Consider the following 22793-nt stretch of genomic DNA (forward strand, 5'->3'; position numbering starts at 1 on the left):
TATCAAAGTACACCATTTATACAAACATGAGCACCACATTGTTCAGACATTACAACTAAAACAGAGGGGAGAGAACAAGCTCAAGTGTTAATATAGCTTCTTACCCTCATCTTTGTCACTGATTGAAGAGTTATTTATACTATTAGTTGAGGTTTCTGCACATTGTAAATCCGTCAAAGAAAACGACCGCCGCGGAGAGAAATTCTGTTGGGGAGGTGGCAATGACATTGCATCATTAAACGATACTTTTGCTTGCGGGTGCAGGGGAGGCAAGTGGCGAGATGATGATGGAGATGAGGAATTTGAATTCTCGCCTGTACTGTTGCTTTCATGTCTGCTCACGGCATCTGCAAGGGTGAATGTGCTCCGACTGGAGTTTGTGGGTCTCTTTGATATGCCTCCAGCATTACTTCTCAAAGGGCTATTTTGGTTCTTGACCAAGATACTACAAGCAAGAAGGTTCTTACGTTTCTTTGTGTAGGCATTCTCCGATTTGGCAAGGTCTGTAGTGGAGGAAGAGGATACGTCTGATAGACTTGTGAAGGACTTTGATTTGCCACGGTAGAATTTTGAAATTCCTCTTCTGCAATCACCCAGATCAAACTTTTACAATAAAATCACGGAGAAGCAACCAACAATCAAATAGAAATTTAACTGACAATGGGTTCTCGTCTGGTCAAATTTCAATGGAACTTAATCTCAATTTCAAAATAAGGGTCTCCATGTAGAAAATGAATGGTCTGAATAAGATTCTGAAGAGGAAAAACATTGGATTTGCAGAAATTCATGTGCTCCACATGTAAATGTGTTTATATAAACTCAATCCCAGTTTGAAAAGGGGTCCCTTGATTACATAGAAAATGTATGAATTAATGATTAATTTTGGGAAGAAAAAATGGCCTTTGAACTTGAATCAAAATGGACATAATTCAATTTCCTTCTCGATGCCATTGAAGCAAAAAATATGTAATCAGATAGGGACATGCAACCTACTAAATTTGTAAGATGAGGATATTTCACTCCACTCTCACAGAGCTGAAAATAAAGCAATTTGATTTCAGGGTTTTAATTAGTCTAGGACAACGCAAAATAGAGACTGACTTGTTTTTTGATCTTCACTCTATATGTATCAAGCACTTAACTGGTTAGGTCTTACCAAGGTTAAAATAATTTCCATGAGGGAAATATCTATATTTAGGGGGAAAAGAAATGTCTTTGAACTTGCATCCAGATGAGCATAATAAGATTGGGGTTTCTCAATCACACCAAAACAAAGAAGATAAACAATTAAACCAATGTATTCAACAACAACAACAAAGCCAAAGACTTGGAGTTCCGAATCTTGTTCCTCAAATCCATTGTGTCCAAAGCCAAGTCTTCTGTTAGTGAGAGTGCGTTTGTATCTACTTTCACTATCTCCGTCCATGTCCATTTGAGTCTTCCTCTCTCTTTTACGAAAACTCATGCATTTCACTAATTTTGACAAACGGGGTGCTTCAAAGTTCAATCCTCTCCCACCATGTTGAATAAGGACTTTTTTTGGGGGGGTCTAGAACAGATAATTCCTTGGTTTTGGATAAATAATCACGGATGAAAAATACATCAAAGTCTGAGTCTCTAAGTGATTAATTGGCTGTCTTTCCAAATTACAGGGATATTTGATCTCCTAAACTTTCAGAAAATTTGCATCAGAATCCATAAAGATTTCGGGTAAGCAATATTAATAATAAACAGAGAAATACAAACCTTTATTCTCATCCCAGATTTTCTCCCTAGAACATCATCTCTCACATAAATAAAACCAACAAACCCAACCCTACTTTAAATATGAAATTTAAAACTTCAGAATCCAGATCCATAATTGAGAGAGAGAAAGAGACCCACTTCAGTCGTTATCCGACTATCCGAGTGTCTATTTTGGTCCCCATTTTACACAAAAATGTACTTTTTTTAGAGCTTTTTTTGTCGAAAAATCTGTAAATTTTTTCCTAAAACAAAAAAAACCATCATTAAATTTCAAACAAAGATGGAATTAAGAGAACCAACCTGATCGGCAAAACCTCCTCCAACGCATCCATGGTATCCAACGGTCCCTTAAACAAGCTCTGCACCTCCTCCGTCTCATCCTCACCATCCGATGATCTCCCAGATAAATCGCTATTCCTTCCAATCGAAGACGAATTACTACTTCTTGAATCCAACTCTTCTTCTCGCCTTTCAATCGCATTCGTCCTCACATCACTTGTCGAAAAACCGCTGATCTCCTCCTGTCCAAACTCCATCCATCGGTCTGCGAGGCTCTTGAGATTCGAAAATCGATAAACAAGATAACCCACCAATGAATCCCGATTCTTCAATCCTGTTGCTACTGCTCTCCAACGCAATCGGCATCATCAAAATTTCTCCCAAAAATAATAATAATAATAATGCGAATTTAGAGAACCGCGAAGGAGTTTTAATCAAGGATCTCAAAAATGAATTTGATGACCAAGATCATATAGTTTTACCGAACTTTCCGTCATGATCATTAATCGAGATCTCTCTTAGACTGTAGAATAAATAAATGAATGAAGACGATAACGATACCTTATCCTCATCCACTCAGCGTTAAAAATCAGAAGAAGAAGAAAAAAAATAATAAACAGAGAAATACAAACCTTTATTCTCATCCCAGATTTTTCCCTAAATTCCCTAGACATCATCTCTACACTAAATAAAACCAACAAACCCACCCTACTTTAAATATGAAATTTAAAACTTCAGAATCCAGATCCATAATTGAGAGAGAGAAAGAGACCCACTTCAGTCGTTATCCGACTTCCGAGTGTCTATTTTGGTCCCCATTTTTACACAAAAATGTACTTTTTTTAGAGCTTTTTTTGTCGAAAAATCTGTAAATTTTTTCCTAAAACAAAAAACCATCAATCTAAATTTCAAACAAAGATGGAATTAAGAGAACCAACCTGATCGGTAAAACCTCCTCCAACGCATCCATGGTATCCAACGGTCCCTTAAACAAGCTCTGCACCTCCTCCGTCTCATCCTCACCATCCGATGATCTCCCAGATAAATCGCTATTCCTTCCAATCGAAGACGAATTACTACTTCTTGAATCCAACTCTTCTTCTCGCCTTTCAATCGCATTCGTCTTCACATCACTTGTCGAAAACCGCTGATCTCCTCCTGTCACAACTCCATCCATCGGTCTGCGAGGCTCTTGAGATTCGAAAATCGATAAACAAGATAACCCACCAATGAATCCCGATTCTTCAATCCTGTTGCTACTGCTCTCCAACGCAATCGGCATCATCAAAATTTCTCCCAAAAATAATAATAATAATAATGCGAATTTAGAGAAACCGCGAAGTGAGTTTTAATCAAGGATCTCAAAAATGAATTTGATGACCAAGATCATATAGTGTTACCGAACTTTCCGTCATGATCATTAATCGAGATCTCTCTTAGACTGTAGAATAAATAAATGAATGAAGACGATAACGATACCTTATCCTCATCCACTCAGCGTTAAAAATCAGAAGAAGAAGAAAAAAATAATAATAATAATAAATATTTATGGTTTATTAATAATATCTTATACTTCCGGTTGTATTTTACTTATATTACTTCAGTACTTTTATTACAATCTAAACCACTGCGTATGTTAGATAGACTACTCTTGCAATTAGAGAGACATTTGTATTATAGTTTTGACAGTACGGGTAGTACATATAACATTCCTTCAATTAAACTGATTGGCAGAAAGAACTGACCATTTTCGTGTCGTAGAAGAATTGTTTGAACGTCTGTGATTCTGCCACGTATACTTGTTTAGTGGTGATTTCGTTAAGGGGGGAGAGGATTGTGATTCTGTGAAGGGCGGCGATTAGAGAAAGCTTATCCGGGCCCACACCCACTGCATACCAATCTTTGATCTTTATTTTTATATCTCTCTGGATCACGACTTAATGGGCGAACAGCCAAACATGGTCTCGTGTGTATGTATGTATACGTGTACTGTTTATCTTTTTTCTATATTTGTGCTTGATAGTAATATTCTTTGAAGATATGGTGATTTGATTGAGGATCGGATAATCAATCATATAATGAAAGTCAACATTTTTGTGGACCATTTGTACAACATGAAGACTACTTTAGATACATCCCCCCCCCCCCCCAAAAAAAATATTGCAAATGCTTTAGATAACCCTTTCATATTCAAATTGATGACACACTACTTTGACTGCCGCCCCCCCCCCTTAATTGCGGAAAAACAATGAGTCGTGCTGGAGTGACTTCAAGATTGTACCTCTTATCACAAATCAAGTGTATAGAATTATAAATACTTTCACTCATATCCCGATGAAAAATATATTTGATTCTTATACACATGAACGAGATGGTCTCATCTTGAATTTCTAACTCTTTAATTTCAATCAAAAGATTTTTTTTAATGATTTTTAAAAACAAAAATCTAAGAATTTGAACAAGAAATTAAATAAGAATTGTAATATTACCACACCATTATGAGTGATTTTATTATAAAATCATGAGTCATGCTGGAGTGACCTCAAGATGCTTTTTCTTACCTTCACGTCAAGGAAGCGATATAAGATTTCAACTCGAGGTCACTACAGCATTATTCTAAAATCATTTATTGTGTTTATTCACATGATAGTGTCGCACTGTGATATTATCCCAAGGATTTGGAGTATGTTAATATCTCAATTAATTCATGTTCTTCTCAGATTCCCTCCTGCTCTTCTACTACTTAACCATCTCAATTGTCTCTCTTTTATCACTTAAAACCTAGAAGGCTTATTCTCATATTTACTTTACTTGTTATAGATCTTAGGGAGTATATTTGGATGTAAGAACAAAACATTGATCTCCATAGTGTGTCCTATAACTTGAAATATTAGGGGAGGGGAGGTCAAGTTGAAGGTTGAAACTGCAGACATAGAAAGGAAGCTAAGAATTGGTCATTGTTCTTGTAATAAATTGAAAAAAGGTCAAAGAATTGGTTTTTGTACTTCTCAAATTTTCTCAAATTTTATTTTTATTATTATTATTTTGATATCAAAATTTTATCAAATTCAAGTTAAACAGACAAATAAATAAATAAATAAATAAAAAGTGGACTAATGTGTGCGCCAACGAAATAATTTCATATGCTTCACAAAGTCCTTGAATTTATAAATAATGTTTCAATCAATCAAAAATTAAAATGTTTGATAATTACTGTTTGGCGAAGTAGTATGCCATTGTAGTCATAGTTCAATTGTAATGACACTTAAACCATCAAACAGGGATGGATGGCCAATTGAAATATTAAAAAACAATGAAGTAGTCAGCTTATCCCTTACAACCAGATTACCAAATGATTCACTTCAATTATTCGCTAATTAGTGCCAAGATACTTGAGCATCTCAGACATATAAAGTATTCTTCTACTTTATATCATTCTTCATCATCATCAAAGCCTTATCCAAAAGTTTTGGGGTTCCTTAAATGAATCATGTTCGCCTATTCACATGGCATATACAAAGGGCGAGAGCATCGTACAGATTCATAGGGTGGTTATTGTATGCGCCATATCCTGTTTTTCGCACCCCAAGAAGCAGGGAACTACCCATACCTGTGTGGAATATATTCTAAATTTTGATCTGGAAAGAAATTTCTTAGATACAATCTCCACCATAAAAATGCCTTGTTTTACTGCAATCCAAACTATATTTTAAAGTTTCAACCATTTCAGGGATTATTACAAAAAAAAACAGATTGGTTCTCACCATTAGGGACATCACTTCTGACTGCGATCAGTTTAAATGAATCACTTAAGAGGGAACAGGAAATCAGCATCAGAAAACCCAAAACATGAAGCCAAATCCAATAAAAAGGAAGAATTTTAAAATGGAAGAAGACCCAGTTCATTAAAAATCTTCAAACCTCTTGGAAAGCAAATAATATATTGGGCATCTAAAGTAGTCTGAAAATTTTAAATTTGAGATAAATCAAGAATTTAAAGTAAGAGGCCAAACTGCCAAAAGTCGAGTTACCTGTCCTCAATGTGCTATATCGGCTTTGTAAAATGCCTTTAAACAACTTCCTAACGTAATGTTTATTTGCTGGACTTGTCATGCATTTGCAGTAAGCTACTCACCTTCGCTCAAACTGTAGCCTTCCTTGTGATTGTATTCTACAGCAAGGGTTAGGTGAGGGTTTCTCCTCGTCATAGCATCTAGACCTTCCTCTCAATCACTTTCCATGATATGATAACACTCACTCTTCTCATGCCATGTGTCAAGGCGTCAATTTACACGACTTGTGAGTTCATCCAAACACACCAAATGGGCTTTGCTGCTGCTACATAGCATCTTTAAGGTTCCTATCCGGAGCATTTGTGATGCATTGATGGTGCCTTGTGCCGGTGTTGCATAGTATCTCAACACATAGGTAATGTCCTTGATGCTGCAAAGAGCTAAAAGTGATTCCACATGGTGGTCCAACCGGCACCATCTACACCAATCGTGTCAAATCTTGGCACAAAATATCTTGATTGATGGTATGGAACCAACTAATGATTAGTCCACCTTGTACTGCACCAAGTAGAATAAATTGAACCATAACTTCAGATTCTCAACTTTTTTTATTAGCAACCATTGACTCAATTTTGAGAAAAGGATCCTGTTCCAATCATATAAAGGTTGTGAATTGTGATTGCCTTACATTTCATCCAAAATACGAAAGTCTGAAGGAACTATTAAAGATCTTAGTTTTCTAGCACTCTTGGGGCATTCATGCTCTTGCTTCTTCTTTAGGGCTCTCAGCTCTATCGACCAAAACAGAGTGGCACTGAAGAATCTTCCTATCAATTTCATGCAACCAAGTTCTGAAATTAGTCCCCCGAATTACTGTGGGTGCAAACACAATGCGGCACCCTCAGTTGACATGATTTCGATAGCACACCACGATCTTAACGGCTGGGTTTGGTTTGACTTTTGTATCCATCTTCAAAACTTACTAGAATTTGTGCTGTGAAGCTCCCTTTGTAAGAAATCTAAAGTAATATCGGGATATCTGTGCATACCCCTTTCATGAGTGGTCTAAGGGGCTAATGATCGCATCTGCTTGAACAGTCCATCTAATGTACTAAATATTCTTTGAACTTGCGGGTGTGATGCGGAGCCAACAAGAAATTCATGCACAACTCCACCAATGCTGATCCAACTACACCCAGGTTGTTTCCTCACACCTCTCTCCCTCATCAATCTTCTCACATCTGAAATTTCACCCCACCGATGATCAGCAGCATACACATTCGATAACATCACATACCCAGCAGAGTCATTGGGTTCCACCTTAACAAGCTTTCGAGCAATATCACAAGCTACATCTACTCTAGAATGTGCTAGGCATCCCCCAAGTAAGGCTCCCCAAACAAGGCTATTAGGCTTAACAGTCATGGAGCTAACAACCTCTAGGGCTTCTTCGACATGGCCTACACGAGCGAGAAGATCAATATAACAAGCATAGTGTTCGAGTTCAGGAATGACAGAATGGCGTGGGATCATATTTAGGAAAATCCAACGCCCTGCACTCACCAATCCTGAATGATTGCACGCAGACAGCACACCTAGGAAGGTCCCACCATTGGGATATACACCAAACTCTTCCATTTTGGAGAAGAGCATCAACGCCTCTTTTCCTTGACTGTTTATAGCAAGACCCATGATCATCGCATTGAAAGACACCACATCTTTGACAACCATCTGATCGAAAACCTCTTTTGCACTCTGTAGACTACCACATTTAGAATACATATCTATAAGGGCAGTAGCTAGAAATGTATTGGATTCTAAAATACCTTTACATCCTTCCGTTTTCATGTATCTGTGAATCCATCTTCCAAGATCTAAATCACCAACTTGGGCGCAAGCAGAGAGCAAACTAACCATCGTTACGTGGTTGGGTCTGGGATAAGGACCTGACACCATCGATTGAAAAAGACTCAAAGCCTCCATCAGATGAGCATTTTGGACGTACCCACCAATCATAGAATTCCAAGGCAAGACGCTCCTTCCTGCTCCTCCTCTCTTGACAATTCTATCAAACACATTCCTACTCTTATCAATCTTCCCCAATTTCCCATGCAAGTAAACAAGAACGGTATCAACAGAATCAAGATGAAAAACCTTAATACCATCATCATGACCATGAAATTCTGTGAAAATATTTTCCCATCTCTCAATTTCTTGAATCCCAAGATTTGAACAGGCAGACAATACACTCACCATGGTATCATTGTCTGGCTTCAAATTCTCCTCAATCATCCTTAAGAAAAGGGTAAGGGCTTCCTCTGACCGACCCAATTGAGCGTAGCCAGCAATCAAACAAGTCCAAGTGAAAACCATACCCTTCTCTGCCATTTCATCAAACAATCTATGACCCGAGACAAAATCCCTCATTCCCTTAGCATAAACGGCAACTAGACCATTACAAACAAAGGAATTTCGATCAAAACCCGATTTCACGATGTGGGTATGGATTTGTTGGATGTTTCGGACATCAATGGATCGAAAACAGGCCTTTAGTAGGAAAGAGAATGTGAAGTCATTGGGAGAAAGCGATCGGAATCAAATCCAATTTTAAAATTTTTCAAAAAAGATACAAAACCGGTCTTTTAAATACCGTTTTTCTCTCTCCTCAATTTTCCTCAAGACTTTCTCTCTCCTTTAATATAAAAAAAAAAAAATTTTAAAATCGATCTTTGAAAGCGATTTTTCTCTCTCTTCATTTATTTCTCTCATCCTTTCTCTCTCCTACATTTAAAAAAAAAGGAATTTTTAAAAAAAAGGTTTTTCTCTCTCGCATTCATTTCTCTCACCCCTTTCTCTCTCCTATATTTAAAAAAAAAAACGAATTTTTTTAAAATTTTTTTTTCTCTTCATTCATTTCTCTCACCATTTTCTCTCTCCTATTATTTAAAAAAAAACGAAATTAATTTTTTTTTAAATAATAGGAGAGAGAAATGGGTGAGAGAAATGAATGAAGAGAGAGAAAAATCTCTTTTAAATTTTTTTTTAAATAATAGGAGCGAGAAAGGGGTAAGAGAAATGAATGAAGAGAGAGAAAAACCTTTTTTTTTTTTCTAATTCATTTTTTTTTAAATGATAGAGGAGAGAGAAAGGGTGAGAGAAATAAATGAAGAGAGAGAAAAATCGGTCTTTCAAAGACCAGTTTTTTAAAATTATTATTTTTTTAATATTAAAGGAGAAAGAAAGTCTTAAAGAAAATTGAGGAGAGAGAAAAACCGGTCTTTAAAAGATCGGTTTTGTATCTTTTTGAAAAATTTTAAAAATTGGATTTATTTTGATAAATAAATTTTTTTTTTATATTTTTTGATAATTGTCCCTAATAAAAATATTAACAATAAAAAGTGGTGAACTCCACACTAAGTGGTGGTGAACTCCACACTAAGTGGTGAGTTCGACAATAAAAATATTGAATTAGATAATAAAACATGGTAAACTAGACACTGTAAATGTGATCTAGATTTTTTATTTTATTTTCTCATTTTTTACTTCAATATTAGGTAAATCTCCTCGAAATACTTAAAATGCATAAATCATAATTGAAAAAAACAAAAGACAACGGAATCATTAAAAATTTTAGAATCTTAACTTCATTTTTTATTTTTTTTGTAAATTATTGAAATAAATAAAAAAAAATACATCTAAATATTCAAAATTAAGAATATATCATTCGTCAATCGTCATTTATAAAAAAAAATAAAATCATAAAAAAAAATCACAATCACCATTGAAAAATCTAACTATGTGAAGAAGATGAGAAAAAAAGGTAGTTTGGTAATTCAAAAATATCATAATGCGGTCTACGGAAAGTAGAAAGAAAAAAGTTTACTAACTATTTAGATATCACCCAAAACTTAGGGGACTATTTAGAAAGAAACTCCTCCACTAGGGTCTTTTTAAGTAATTTTCCCTAATTTATATATTGTACTGTGGCAATCGATAATGACTAATGATGAATAAAATACTTATTTGAAACTAATATGTAAGTTAGTACTTTCTTTGCCTTATATTTTTTTTCAAAAGTCGGTAATAATGATGAATCAATGGTTTGACACCAACCATGAAAAATGCTTAAATCAGATTACTATAGTTTATCAATGGAGCTGGTTGTTTGTGTATATGACATTCTAACAAATCTGCTTAGAGCAACTCCAACCGTCTTCCAAGACCTCTTCCATTTCCTTCAACTGTCATTTTGGGTTTTCTAAGGCAATCTTCTAAAATCTCTTCCATTTTGGAATCTCAAGTTTTTAAACTCCAAAATGAAAGACATGTATAGTTACTTCATTTCTTTTAACCCCAAATGTTTTCAGAAGATTAGGTAGGATTTTCATTGTATGGATTTAATTTTAATTTTGGATTGAATAAAAAAATTATTTATGGAGTGCAAACACCTCGACATAAAAAAAAAATGATAGTTCAAAATGCGCATATATTCTATTATGAAATATCAAAATGGAGTTTTCCCTTGGAGTTGTGAGTATTGGGGTATTGTTAAAAAGTTCCATAAATACACTTCGGAAATTGAATTCTCAAGGCATTTTGATAAAAAAATAAAATTTTAAGGGCATTTTGGGTATAAAATCCAACTTTCAAAGTGTGTTTCGCATGTTAACAAAATCCAATTAAAAAGTGCCTCTCTATCTTAGCTCTTGATATATTTCATTAGAATAACATCATAATTACATTTAAGATATATTTTAAGGAAAGTTTTTTCCTATATATAATGTTTTTGTAAAAAAATAAAAATAAAAATAAATGAATGGTGATTAACGAGACCTTTTCTCTCTATCTCTAGACTTAGTGTGTGTTTGGTAACACTTCTGAAGTTTGATTGGAGGTAGTCCACCTTTAAAATTCAGACTTCATAAATTTTATTGCCGTTTGTTTCGTTTCAGATTTCAACCTCAATAATCAAAATTCAGAATTTTTTGTTCAATGATGGGGATGTTAGATGAAACTTATGAATTCTGAATTATTATTTTTTTCTAAAATACCCTTCTCAAAACACTGATTTCTATCACTTATCCATTTTTTATATAAACCCTAAAAACCTTATTTTTAACTTTTGTATCTCTATTTCTCTTTTACCTCTTCTTCCTCTATAATTATGCTATCAAGTTCTCTCTACTTTTCCTTTTGATTTTGTTTGTTTAATTTGTACTTTTTTTTTATAAATAGAATCTGTTTATGTTGTTGGTGTTTCAAATTTCTATGATGTCTATTTGTATTTCTCTATTCTAATAGAATTTTTTTGTGATGTTTCTATCTCAATTTTATTACAAAACTAATATTTAAAAGGTAATGCAAAGTACATTTTATTGATTTAAATTATGTTATATAGAAATTCAAGAAATATCGTTCATGATTGTTTATTATTTAAGTACTATCTTATTGAAATATAATTTCGTAAGTATGAATTCAATTTGTTTGAAAACAATAATTTTAACGTGTTTGATTTATTAGAAATCGAAATTAAACATGTGAATGATTTCATTATTCATAATATATTATGTTTTTTAATTAATAATTTATTAGAATTAAAAAATATATATTATTAAAATGATCATTATAATTTCAAGTTCTTTGTGTAATTATAGGCTTCTAAAAATAATAAACAAACAATTTTTCCATAACAAAGGACTTCAGATTCCAGATTTTCGAAAACAAAATTTAGACTTCACACTTCGAAGTGTTACAAAACGTACCTTCAGTTTCGTGTGAGAATTGAGAAAGGCCATGGCTGCATTGGATACGAACGTTAACATGATTCCGGCTGGAGAGGGTTCAAGCGGGTCTGCTGTACCTTCTTCTTCTTCATCTTCCAAGAAATCCAAGAGGTTTGAAATCAAGAAGTGGAATGCTGTCTCTCTTTGGGCTTGGGGTATCTCTCAAACCCTAACCCTAATTTTCTCTTCTTTGATTCCTAATATTAGAACCCTTAGATAGATCCATTCATGAGGATTTTGGTTTTGTAGTTTTTCTTCCTTCCTTCACCTTGTTCAGATTCTGAATCGAATATTTCTGATGTGTTATGAGATTTATATTTGATGCAGATATCGTTGTCGACAACTGTGCAATTTGCAGGAACCATATTATGGATCTTTGTGAGTTGATCTTGATGTTGTTTTTCTTTCGTTATTATCCCTGATTTTCTTGTTCTATGTTCTTAATTTTTTCAGTTTCCTCTTGGTTTGATTAGGCATAGAATGCCAAGCTAATCAAGCTAGCGCCACGAGCGAGGAGTGTACAGTCGCTTGGGGTATGTATCTGGTCTTGTAAATCCTGACTCCATGGCATGTTGTTGGTGTAATCTTGTTCATTAGGGTTAGGTTTTTTGTGTTTGTTTGTATCTTAGACAATATTTTGATGTACACATGCATTTTTTTTTAAAGTTAGTAATTACTGATTTAAAGAAACATGTTTTAAGAGTAGATATGGACCACATATATATTGTGGAAAGCAAAGCAGGATCAATGGAGCAAACCCCGAATAGTTGGGATAAATCTTTTATTTATTTATAAGTATTGGGATAAATCCTTTTGAAAATAGATCTTTTCAACCCTACAAATCAAGGACAAATGGAGTAGAAGAGACTTATTAATATTTATAACAATGTTGTCAAAATCCTCTTTTTTGGCCTTCGAGTACCCTGTTATTCATCAGAAGGGTTTGTGATGAACTCAGGCCTAGTTTTTTTTTTTTTAATAATATAAGGTTTCCATTCCCAAGAGCGCTGACAGATACAAAGCAAGGCAGTTGAAAGACTACTGAAGCAAATACGCAATCTAGGCTGTATCAAGAATGAAAAATGAAATCAACAGTCCCCCTATGCAACCAAGGGGTTAGTGGTCACCAGAGGTGAATGTGGGTTCAATGGGATTCAAACTTGTATCATGGTATCAACACTCCTCAAGCCTTTTCCAACTTAGCTAAGTTGTGGCTCCTTCAACATTAGGATAATTTCGACTTCCCCATGAAGCACAAGCTCCCACCTAAAGGCAGATATCGCTCCAATACAAGTTGTCTCAGTATGCATTAGGCTTCTCAGATACCTGAGCTGGAAGGTGGAAAACCATGGGACCCCCTTCCCTTGGTACAAAACTCTCAAGGTTTCTCTTTGAAAGCCTCGAATTAAGTTTCTCAAAAGCATTTGTGATGATATCAAGCAAGACATGAAATTTCCCTATGGCTATGATCCACTTTCTTACCAAAGCTTGTTCTCCCCAACATGTAATCAAGAATAGTCCAATTAATATGGTCATAAGCTTTCTTCATATTAATCTTACATTACAAACAACACCTGGATAATGTGCTTTTGTGGGTTTATACTTCACCAAGTAATTATCATTGATATATGCATGTATGTATGCATGCATGTATAAAACATGGATGAGGGAAAAAAAGGTTTTGTTCTATGATGAGGGATTCATCATCATCCTTAGTGTTGTTAGGAATGTTATCCTTCTCACAATAATAGATGGGGTGTGATCATACAAGGACTATGTTGGGGAAGAGGTTTAGCTGCAATCACTAGGGATGAGCTCAAGATTGGACATTATCTATGGATGTTTTTATGTAAAACTTTCATCTTTGTGCTACATTGATTAGGATTGGGATTACTAAGTTTCCCTAATTTTTAGAAGCATCTGTAAGTAGACTGGTGATTGTTACTTTTTTTTATATATTATAATTGGTTTGTGTGTTATTGCATGTTTGTGGCTTTTGTGTTATGTTCTCTAAAATTACACATTCGAAATTCTGTAGGTGTATGCAACCATGCATTTCATTTTCACTGCATCAGCCGTTGGCTCAAGACCCGTCAAGTGTGTCCATTGGGTGCGTGCTCCTCCTTTTCTGCTCCCTTTTACATCTTTTTCTATCTCCATTTCTGCAAAGTCTGTGAATCCTAGCCTTATGCCTTTGGTCTTATGACATGCAGATAATAGTGAGTGGGAATTTCAGAAGTATGGTCACTAGGATTGGCACTGGTGAGCAGTGAAACCTACCATCTTCTCGTTCTTTTCAATGACTTTCGAAGTGAAATCTGAAGCGGGGACATATCTTCTTTTCTCTTTTTAATCTTTTCAGTTATTTTTTATTTAGTTTTTGAGATATTTTCTTTTAGTCTTCAATACATGCATCACGCTTCACTCTTGTTTAAGAAACAGATGATGATGACGACGACGTTATTAGTTAAAAGCAGCTGATGAAATCTCCCTTCCAAAAGCTGTTTATATGACTAACGATAACGATATGCTTGCCTTTGTAGTACTTGGTAGATTTATCCAAATGAGAAAATGATTTATGCATTAGGTTAGAGGCTTGCGTCCTAAAATGGAGAACGCAAAAGATGTGATACTGGAATAGGAGACCGCAAAAGATGTGATTCTGGAATAGTTTTGTGGACAAATTGGATTCATGTTCAGGTTAAAAAATCTGATAAAATCTGATGTGAGACCGGAATAGTTTTGAGGACAAACTGAATGAATAAAATTGCTATGGATGTGCGACAACTCTTGATAAAATACTTCAAACCTATGGAATGCCAAAATAAATAAAAATATTGAAATTTTAAATTTATATGGAATGCCAGAAGCCTCTGATTTACCCAATCAAGTTCCATTCTTCCCTTCAATTCTACCGCAAATACACAATTGAATCTATCTGACTGGGAAATTGTCAAAAGCATATGAACTGAAATTCTAGAGAGAGAGAGAGGGAGGCTAATGCTGATTGGTATTTAATTTTAACTTACGAGGGGTGGCGACTGATGACCTCAATTGCACTATTATATTTGGGACAAATTACAAAATGACAAACTTTAATAATGGAGGGATGATAAAAGACTACTCAGATGAGACTAATTTGATTATTGCAGAATGACGATAGATGAAGTGATGAACATTGAAAGTCCATTATATTCTTAGAAATTACTCATTCAATTGGTTCAGTATTTCAATTTTTTGTGACACATTTGGTAAGAGTTCCTTTCACAAATTTGTGTGAATTATTGAAATTTGATGGCTGATTGGAATGTTTTGTTATTTATTCATAGGAATGGTGTATTTCATGAATTATCCCAGAATTGACTATCCACTTATCCAACCTTGGTCCTGTTAGGGTGGTGTTCCTCCACCCAAAAAAAGAAAAAAAGAACTTAATGTGGGGGCTGAAGTTTATTAATGGTAAATATGGGCTTCTCAATCTCGGCTTGCTATAGGTTCTGGCTGTAATGAAACCTTTAAACCTCTTTTCAACTGCTGAAGTTGCACAAGATGAGGGGTACACCTATCCATGGTTTAAAGTTACGTTCAGGTTCAAAATGTTTCTATGGGACAATCTGGTTTTGTAGGAGACTAGAATAATACATCGACTCCAAAACATTGAATGTATGTATCAGATTGTCTTAGAATGTTTCAAATTGTCTTGGAATATTTTGGTCGAAAGCATTTTGATTTTTCGCCTTACATCGAAACATATATCAAAACAAGATTTTAAAACTTGCACTCATCCAACATATACAGTGTAAACCTATTACAAATATGCAGAAAAAATTATATATATATTGCTTCCATATAATGATACGGCATGTTGAAGAACCAAGAAGCATATTAGGAGTGGATGAACTTGCTAACAAAATAGACAACAAGGGTTACAACAGGTTTTTGTACAATTGGAGGAGCAATTTGTACACTTGGAGGAGCAAGGGTGGCATGTATTTGTACATTTAGGGCAAGACCATGTACATGTGCAGCTAGGACAATCTGGACATGATGGTACTTGAAGATCACAACACTTTAGGCATGATGTTTTATTCAAGCAGCAGCAGCAGCAGCATCGGAAGCGCAAGTGGAAACAACAGCAGCTGTGGCAGTGTCGGCAGCCTAGCAGGGAGGCCAGTGGAAACACCACCAATTCTTCAAAGAGCAGCAGTTAATTCTTTCTAGATGAAGTGAACAGCCACTGAAGCAGCAAACCCACGACAAGTTGAAACATGACTTTCCACTGCTCACCAAATGAATTTTTGTGTTATGTGGGAAGGTTTACCATGTTCTCTCTCAAGTACTGGTTTTGATCAGGTCATGGATCAAGTAAAAAATGGAAAGACAGAATAGCATACATTATACCCTCCAAATGAAATTGACACAAAGTTGCAAGCACAAGGGCAACTATTGAAGCTGAAGAATTCAATATGAATGCATCATTTTCTCTTGGACATGTCACATGTAACGTGACAATGGTCAAATCATGAAGTTGAGCCTGTGTGGTCCAAGATGATGTTAATCACTAGTGATTACCTGGCTCAAAGTATAGACATCGATCACTTTGGTCATAATCTAATATTCTAATTGGTCATCAGTACATAGTCCACTCTTGTGTTGGAAGCTTGCTCTACTTGTTTCATATGCATAGTATAGACATTGGTTATCAGTACATAGTGCACCATTTGAGTGCATGAGGATCTGTTAATAATGCTAACATACTGGAGTTTTTCTATCTAAGAATCTTCACTACAAAAAAAATCCTACATGACTTGGATGAACCATTTGACCTTCCTTAGGCCTGGCCTACAAATTTGGTTTGGATCATTGTGTTGTGATTCTGATGGAGTATAGCACTTCATATGGAAAGAATGACAACTTGACGTAGAATTCAAGAAAATATTGCATTAAATCAGAGTGGGAAAAGTTTAGAGGCATTTATAAGACCATTGGAATATATATTATTGCCATGTTCACTAAAAATGTATGATCTTAATCAGCAGAATGAGTAGCATGAACAAATAGTAAGGATATGCCAAAAATCTTATTATTATTATTATTTTTTGATAGGTAAAATGGGGGTTCTTGCAGTTTATATGAGAAATTTATGTTCCATCATAATACATAATACCTCAAATTTTGTTATTTAAAGAGAATATTTGTGTATGCATGCACAGTGTAATTCTATGATGTCATGGGTAACCATAGTTATTCAAAATAAAGGAAACAGAAAAAACAAGGGTTGAAAAAAGTACCGGAGCCATTTCCAGAAGCGATAGGATCTACGAATCTTCTGCTTTCTGCTTCAAAGAGAAAATGATGAATATTTGATTGCATTATAAACTTACAAAGTCATGAACTTAAAAACATACGTAGGTATTAATGGATCTTGGTTTGCCACCACAAAATCATCAACCCTGCAAAATTATCATATTTTGTCAATTGAGATGAATAAATACTCCCAGATAACCTTTCAAAAAAAAAAAAACAAAGATGAATAAGGAATTTGTGTATACTCAGAAAGCAGAACAGAAAGTGCTTAGAAGCATGAATCGATTCCTTCCAAGAGTCAAGTAGGGGAAACTAGATGCTGTAATTGTAAAAAGCAATAAAAGAGCGAAGCATACTCTTTGCAGCTTCTAGAAGCAAGTTGAAGGCCTTCACACGATTTTAATTCCTCCTGTTTGAGCGAAATTCAACATAAGATTTTGCCAGTTCCCACAAAAAGTTAAACAGAGTAACAAGTATTTAGCATTATTTCCAATTAACTATCGCATCACACACAATATCTATAATGGAACATGGCAATTTAAAAGAAATGTTGTTACAGGCGTGGATCAGGGACCCTCTTAAACATTTGGAATATCAAAGTAAAATTGATGAAAATTTGGAATGTAGATGAGGAACTAAATACCCAAATCTTTGGGATAAAGCTTCTATGATAATAATGAGATGAGGACATCAACATTCCCAAGTTTTGTAAATCCAAAACTAGCCTAATCCTGCATAAGCACCCACGTGTGACCCCACTCTGTTAATTCATATATTGCAACTCAAGGGGTTAATAATCTAAAGATCAAGTAAATCCCATTTTAGTTTCTTTTGAAGTATTTTTGCAGGCTTCTTAGCCCAGGTCTCTTTTAGAAGGTCATTACTAAGTATTATAAGTTCAATTGGAAATTTTCAGTTGATTTAAATTTTTTTAAACTATTTTTAGAAATTTGTTATTTTAGGTAGATAGATAAGGAGAGGTAATACGATTTAGGATCAAATTAGAAGTCTGAGAGTCTATCTAAAGCATTGTTAGAGATATTTCTATTCACTGAGATTTTCAAATAAAGTTTCACATCCAACACCTATTACAGGCTAAATTCTATTTCACTTATCCAGAAGAAGAAGAACAAATTGTGTGCCTAGACTCAACTATGGTGACCAAGAAGATCTCCTAGATGGGGCCATCTAGTAGTAAAACACAAAGGACGTCTCCACCCTGTCTTGCTTCAAGTACTAAAATTTGGAACTATATGCATAATTCTTGTTTCCTAACACCCTAATCTCTGAGTATCAATTTAACAAGAGTTTGTGTCCTAGATATCTATTTCACAAATTATCTGGTAAATAAACTTTAAGCAGAGCCACATTCAAGTTTAATTTTCCCCTAAAAAAAAGAATTTTTTTGCCTCTGCAGAATAATTCAACACTAGGAGTTAAAGAGAAAATTTTCAAATAATTCCATACCCAGCTAACGAATTAGCATATGATGTAGGTCCTTCCATGGTTAAATCTAAAAAAGATGAATCTTGATGAACTTCTTCCATTTCTCACAGACAAATTAGGTAAAATTGTTGTCTGGATATTTAACATCAATGAAGATGGCATCTGTTTAAGTTGAACAAGTGATGGTCTAATTAATGAATAATTAGAGAAGACATGAAGGATCGCAAAATGAATCAGAAGTTCAAATTGGATTTCAACTGCTCTAAGCGTTAATCCTACGTTCTAATTAATGTTTCTAGTAAAAAGGGATTATCATTTATGTTATCTTGAAAAATAGCTAATTAACTTAAAAATGGAAGTTTCTTTACAAATCGAGGTCTACTACTGTTCCTGATTTTTAATTCTTTCTCACTGTTACTGGAGATTTTAAAATCAATTTCTCTCTCTCTCTCTCTCTCGGAAACACTAAAAAACTCACTCTCTCCAACCAAACACTATAAAAACCTCAACTTTCCACCAATTAAGCAAATAAAAATTAACCAAAAACGGAATACGATCGATCTCCGAGAAAGACAAAAAAAAAAAAAAAAGGAGGGGGATCTAAACTTACCTCCAGATATCCAATCTCCCTCTCCAAAATCTGAACCTTCAACAGTTCCCGACGCTTCCCAGACAAATCCGGATACTTCGGCGGAGACCTAGGGCTAGGCAACGTCAATGAAGGTGCAGAAGATGAGTACTTCAAAGCAGCCATGGATCGCAGAAATCGCCGGAAACTATGGCGAATCACCGGTAGCGAGCGATAAATGATACAAACAGACAGATTAAAAGATAAAAAACAGAAACTACGGTTCACGAATGGATGAGACCTCTCTGAGAGAGAGAGAGAGAGAGAGAGAAGAGAGGAGTAATTATTTTCTGAAAATGTGACAGTTCTGAAACTCTGAAACAGCGACAGAAGCAAAAGCAGAAAGCTATGAAAGCATTAAATGATGATTTAAACGCGATTCACGGCCGCAAAAAAGGAAACCCAACCTCTAATCTCTCATCACCATCATTGTACGCTTCGACGCGATATATCGACGCTTTGTTGTTTCTACGCGCGCCTCCACCTGTCAAAAAAAAAAGTTGACACCTCGAGTTAATAAACCTCACTCTAGTTGTCCGTACAACGCCATTAACAGATATATATATTTAGCATACAAATATATATATATATATATATTGAGAAAGAGAAAGATAATAGAAGTTGAAGCTCTCTCTGTCTGTGTCGTGATGGTTTGCAGAGGAGAGGCGAAAAGAACGTCGTCGTACCTCAGACCGCACGTGACCATTATGGAAGAAAGAGAAATGGTAATTTTTTCAGTTTTGGAATTTTTTTTTTTTTTTTGCACACTTCAATATTTGAATTTGTTGATAAAATGACAGAAAATGCCCTCACGGCCTCTATACCCTACGCTGCAGATGGATAAAGATTTGTCCATCGACCACTCATTCACACACTAACTAATTATGTTAATCATTCATGCGTGATCGGTTCTTGATTTAGGAAATGTAGATAATACGGTGCAGTTACTAAAACAATAAATGTGAAGTGGGTTTGATTCTATGTTACCCAATTTGTTTCTACTAGTCCAAACCACGAACGGGTGCCAAGCAAACTAATTTGTGTTCATGCTAGGTTCCTCAAATCAAGAGAACCATGAATCTATCAAATTTTGATTGGGTTTGACGAATCAAAGAATGATATTTTGCCAACCCACCAATTTGGTTGGATGAATCAACTATCTTTTAATATGATTTGTTTTTTCATTGATCGTATTTAAAATTTAGATTATTTTACTAATTTATTTATATATAATTTAGAATTTTTTAATATTCTACTTATAACATGTATACTTGAATTATATATATGCACAAGTGAATCGAACTAAGAAATCAAAGCGAACCCAAAAATAAGTTTTCTCTACTTACTCGTACTAATTGGGTTCGTTTTAAATTGGTGAACCACGAACTCCAAACCCGAATTTGAACCAATTGAATCGGTGAACCAGGTAACATAGGTCTATTAACATACAATTAGTTTGAGTATTGGAAAAAAAATCGAACCGTGGGTTTTATCTTTTATAGACCTATGCTTAACTTTGGGACCTAGTAGATTGTTTGGTTTTTGAATCATTTTAACTACAAAATTATTGATATATTTGTTTTCAAGAAGAAGGTTTTTTTTTTTTTTTTTTTTATCCATAGACCACAATAGTTTTAAATACAATTTTTTTGAATTGTTATAAGGTGGATTTGTTGGCATTTCAAATCTTACACAGGTCAATTTGATGCATGATTCACATTTACCATCTCGCATATTCACCTTTGAGATGTTGACTCAGTTTGAGTTCAAAATACCTCCGTTGGTGTTTTAAAAAGAGTCATGGAGGAGTGACCTCGTTTCACACTTTTAAGATGTGGAGGTGATACGAGTGAAAAGCATCTATGGTTCTGTGCGCACCTCCACATTAGAAAAATGTGAAATGAGGTCAATATTAAGGTCACTTCAGCATTATTCTTCTAAAAATATATTTTGTGAAATCCATACATTTTGAGACTAGAGTTGTGATTTTTTGACTTGATTTTTTTACACAATTAATACTCGATTGGTGTGGTAAGGGCATAGAACCATAGATCATTATCTTTGGGATACACAAATTAAGATGGAAAGAGAAATACAAGGTCTATATGGAGTAGTGTAGATTTGAGATCGTTTAGTGAAGATTTTCTAGGGATTCACTGTTCTTAGGAATCATATGAGTAACTTAGCCATTTATCTCACGGTAATATTTTTATTCGTACTATTACTCATTAAGAAAGAAGCTATAATGTCTTAGGTCCACAGTAGTACGATATTCTTTGGTAGGTTATAACATGACATTTAAGTGGGATTTAATAATTCAGAATAGAATTCGAGTTAAGAAAAGAAATGAAGATGATCTCATAATCAGCATCATTTCCCTTACTATAATTTTTGAAGAGAAATTTTATTGCCATACCAATTTTTAGGTTTTTTGGTAAAGCAATTTTTATGTAAATCACTAAAGAATTAGCACATACATATATCTGGGGTGTAGTTAGCAAAGTTGGTGTGGAAATAAAACCTCTCTAGATGAATTTGCACAATTTAGTCTTGCTAGACGTAGGAAACTATTAAAGGATCCAAACCGTCCAATCTAATTAGGAAAATTGAGAAAAGTAAGTTGGGTGCAACACCCGAGCGTTATTTCTCACCATGACGAAACAGTGGAATCTGTAGATTATCGAAGTTAAAGATGGGGAAAGGACAGTGCGCGAAGCAAACAGATCCTAATAACGAAGATCAAACATGAAAGACAAATAGTACGAAAGTGACAGTGTTGCCATGAATATAGGTAGAAGGTCATCCTTAGGTCCGGATCACAAGGTAATACTTGATGGAGACAACAAACCTCACCCAAGAAAGACAAGACCCATCACGCATTGTAAGTACCAAGGCAAATAAAGCAATCCTGACGTGTTAAGCTGTGGGAGCAGGTTAGTAGCTCAAGGAGAGACACATTAACGTGAGCCTGTGTTCCATTTGAGGAACTACCAATCATTGTCGTTTTCTCTTTTATACTAAATTTTCCAGTTAAAATGAATTTTCGATTGATTTAAACCATTTTTGGGATTTAATTCTGCCCCCAACTCAATTCATTTTAAGCTTCTTATGAAACCCCAAGAATTCAAGCTTGACCCCGTTTTAGTGGTTTTTTTTTTTTTTTTCCTTCTTTTATTATATTAAAATCTGATCGAAATTCATTTCTACACCAACATTGAGAAGGACTAACAATATTCTACAAGTTCAACATGAATCTCTATAAATCAATCGGCTGGGGGATTATATACGAATATCTTCTCATATCAATCGTGTGTTGGATGCTGTCCATTGAATGTCGGGATATAATTTTTCAACTGACAAATAGATTTTTTTGAGTCAATGTGTCATCAAATTAATGGATGATCATTTGGACAATCGAACTTGAAGTCTGCTAAACATTTCTCTTTCAAATATTATTATTATTATTAAATAATAATTATAAGAAAATAAATTTATCGGTACTATTATAATGAGAGAAGATAGAGTAGAAGTACTTCAACACCAAAATTTGGATTTAAAAAATAATCTCTCTTCCAAATTTAAATTTAATAT

The 22793-nt window shown here is 34.6% G+C and overlaps 3 protein-coding genes and 1 pseudogene across 3 annotated transcripts; 1 reads left to right on the forward strand and 3 right to left on the reverse strand.

Moving 5' to 3' along the window:
* Nucleotides 1-2423, reverse strand: LOC147412229 (protein OXIDATIVE STRESS 3 LIKE 2-like). The gene is made up of 2 exons (XM_086457952.1): nucleotides 2047-2423; nucleotides 1-583 (listed from the first exon to the last, which is right to left on the reverse strand). Exons 1-2 carry the CDS (start codon nucleotides 2280-2282, stop codon nucleotides 88-90), a joined length of 732 nt encoding a protein of 243 aa, XP_086314078.1. The 5' UTR covers nucleotides 2283-2423; the 3' UTR covers nucleotides 1-87.
* Nucleotides 2424-4268: 1845 nt separating this feature from the next.
* On the reverse strand, nucleotides 4269-8628 carry LOC147412230 (putative pentatricopeptide repeat-containing protein At3g08820 pseudogene; annotated as a pseudogene).
* Nucleotides 8629-11705: 3077 nt separating this feature from the next.
* On the forward strand, nucleotides 11706-15251 carry LOC147412231 (RING-box protein 1a). Its single transcript, XM_086457976.1, has 5 exons — nucleotides 11706-11976; nucleotides 12149-12199; nucleotides 12295-12354; nucleotides 13860-13931; nucleotides 14035-15251. The coding sequence occupies exons 1-5, from the start codon at nucleotides 11832-11834 to the stop codon at nucleotides 14070-14072; spliced, it is 366 nt and encodes a 121-aa protein (XP_086314102.1). The 5' UTR covers nucleotides 11706-11831; the 3' UTR covers nucleotides 14073-15251.
* A 351-nt stretch (nucleotides 15252-15602) lies between these two features.
* On the reverse strand, nucleotides 15603-19998 carry AGG3 (guanine nucleotide-binding protein subunit gamma). Its single transcript, XM_086457963.1, has 6 exons — nucleotides 19889-19998; nucleotides 19185-19686; nucleotides 17485-17537; nucleotides 17230-17274; nucleotides 17113-17157; nucleotides 15603-16100 (listed from the first exon to the last, which is right to left on the reverse strand). The coding sequence occupies exons 2-6, from the start codon at nucleotides 19326-19328 to the stop codon at nucleotides 15980-15982; spliced, it is 408 nt and encodes a 135-aa protein (XP_086314089.1). The 5' UTR covers nucleotides 19329-19686; nucleotides 19889-19998; the 3' UTR covers nucleotides 15603-15979.
* Between the last annotated feature and the right edge of the window lie 2795 nt (nucleotides 19999-22793).

The sequence above is a fragment of the Akebia trifoliata genome, chromosome 1 (assembly GCF_017979445.1).
Source record: "Akebia trifoliata isolate Shusen 1 chromosome 1, ASM1797944v1, whole genome shotgun sequence".
Lineage (NCBI taxonomy): Eukaryota > Viridiplantae > Streptophyta > Magnoliopsida > Ranunculales > Lardizabalaceae > Akebia > Akebia trifoliata.

What these genes read in the sequence shown, in the direction of transcription:
- LOC147412229 (XM_086457952.1), bottom strand. Translation starts at nt 2,282, where the DNA reads ATGGAGTTTGGACAGGAGGAGATCAGCGGTTTTTCGACAAGTGATGTG. An exon ending in GAGGAGGTTTTGCCGATCAG is followed by an intron (nt 584 to 2,046) that starts GTTGGTTCTCTT and finishes GGGTGATTGCAG; the next exon opens with AAGAGGAATTTCAAAATTCT.
- LOC147412231 (XM_086457976.1), top strand. Translation starts at nt 11,832, where the DNA reads ATGGCTGCATTGGATACGAACGTTAACATGATTCCGGCTGGAGAGGGT. An exon ending in GAACCATATTATGGATCTTT is followed by an intron (nt 12,200 to 12,294) that starts GTGAGTTGATCT and finishes TGGTTTGATTAG; the next exon opens with GCATAGAATGCCAAGCTAAT. An exon ending in CCGTCAAGTGTGTCCATTGG is followed by an intron (nt 13,932 to 14,034) that starts GTGCGTGCTCCT and finishes TATGACATGCAG; the next exon opens with ATAATAGTGAGTGGGAATTT.
- AGG3 (XM_086457963.1), bottom strand. Translation starts at nt 19,328, where the DNA reads ATGGCTGCTTTGAAGTACTCATCTTCTGCACCTTCATTGACGTTGCCT. An exon ending in GGGAGATTGGATATCTGGAG is followed by an intron (nt 17,538 to 19,184) that starts GTAAGTTTAGAT and finishes TCGCTCAAACAG; the next exon opens with GAGGAATTAAAATCGTGTGA. An exon ending in CAAGATCCATTAATACCTAC is followed by an intron (nt 17,158 to 17,229) that starts GTATGTTTTTAA and finishes TCTTTGAAGCAG; the next exon opens with AAAGCAGAAGATTCGTAGAT.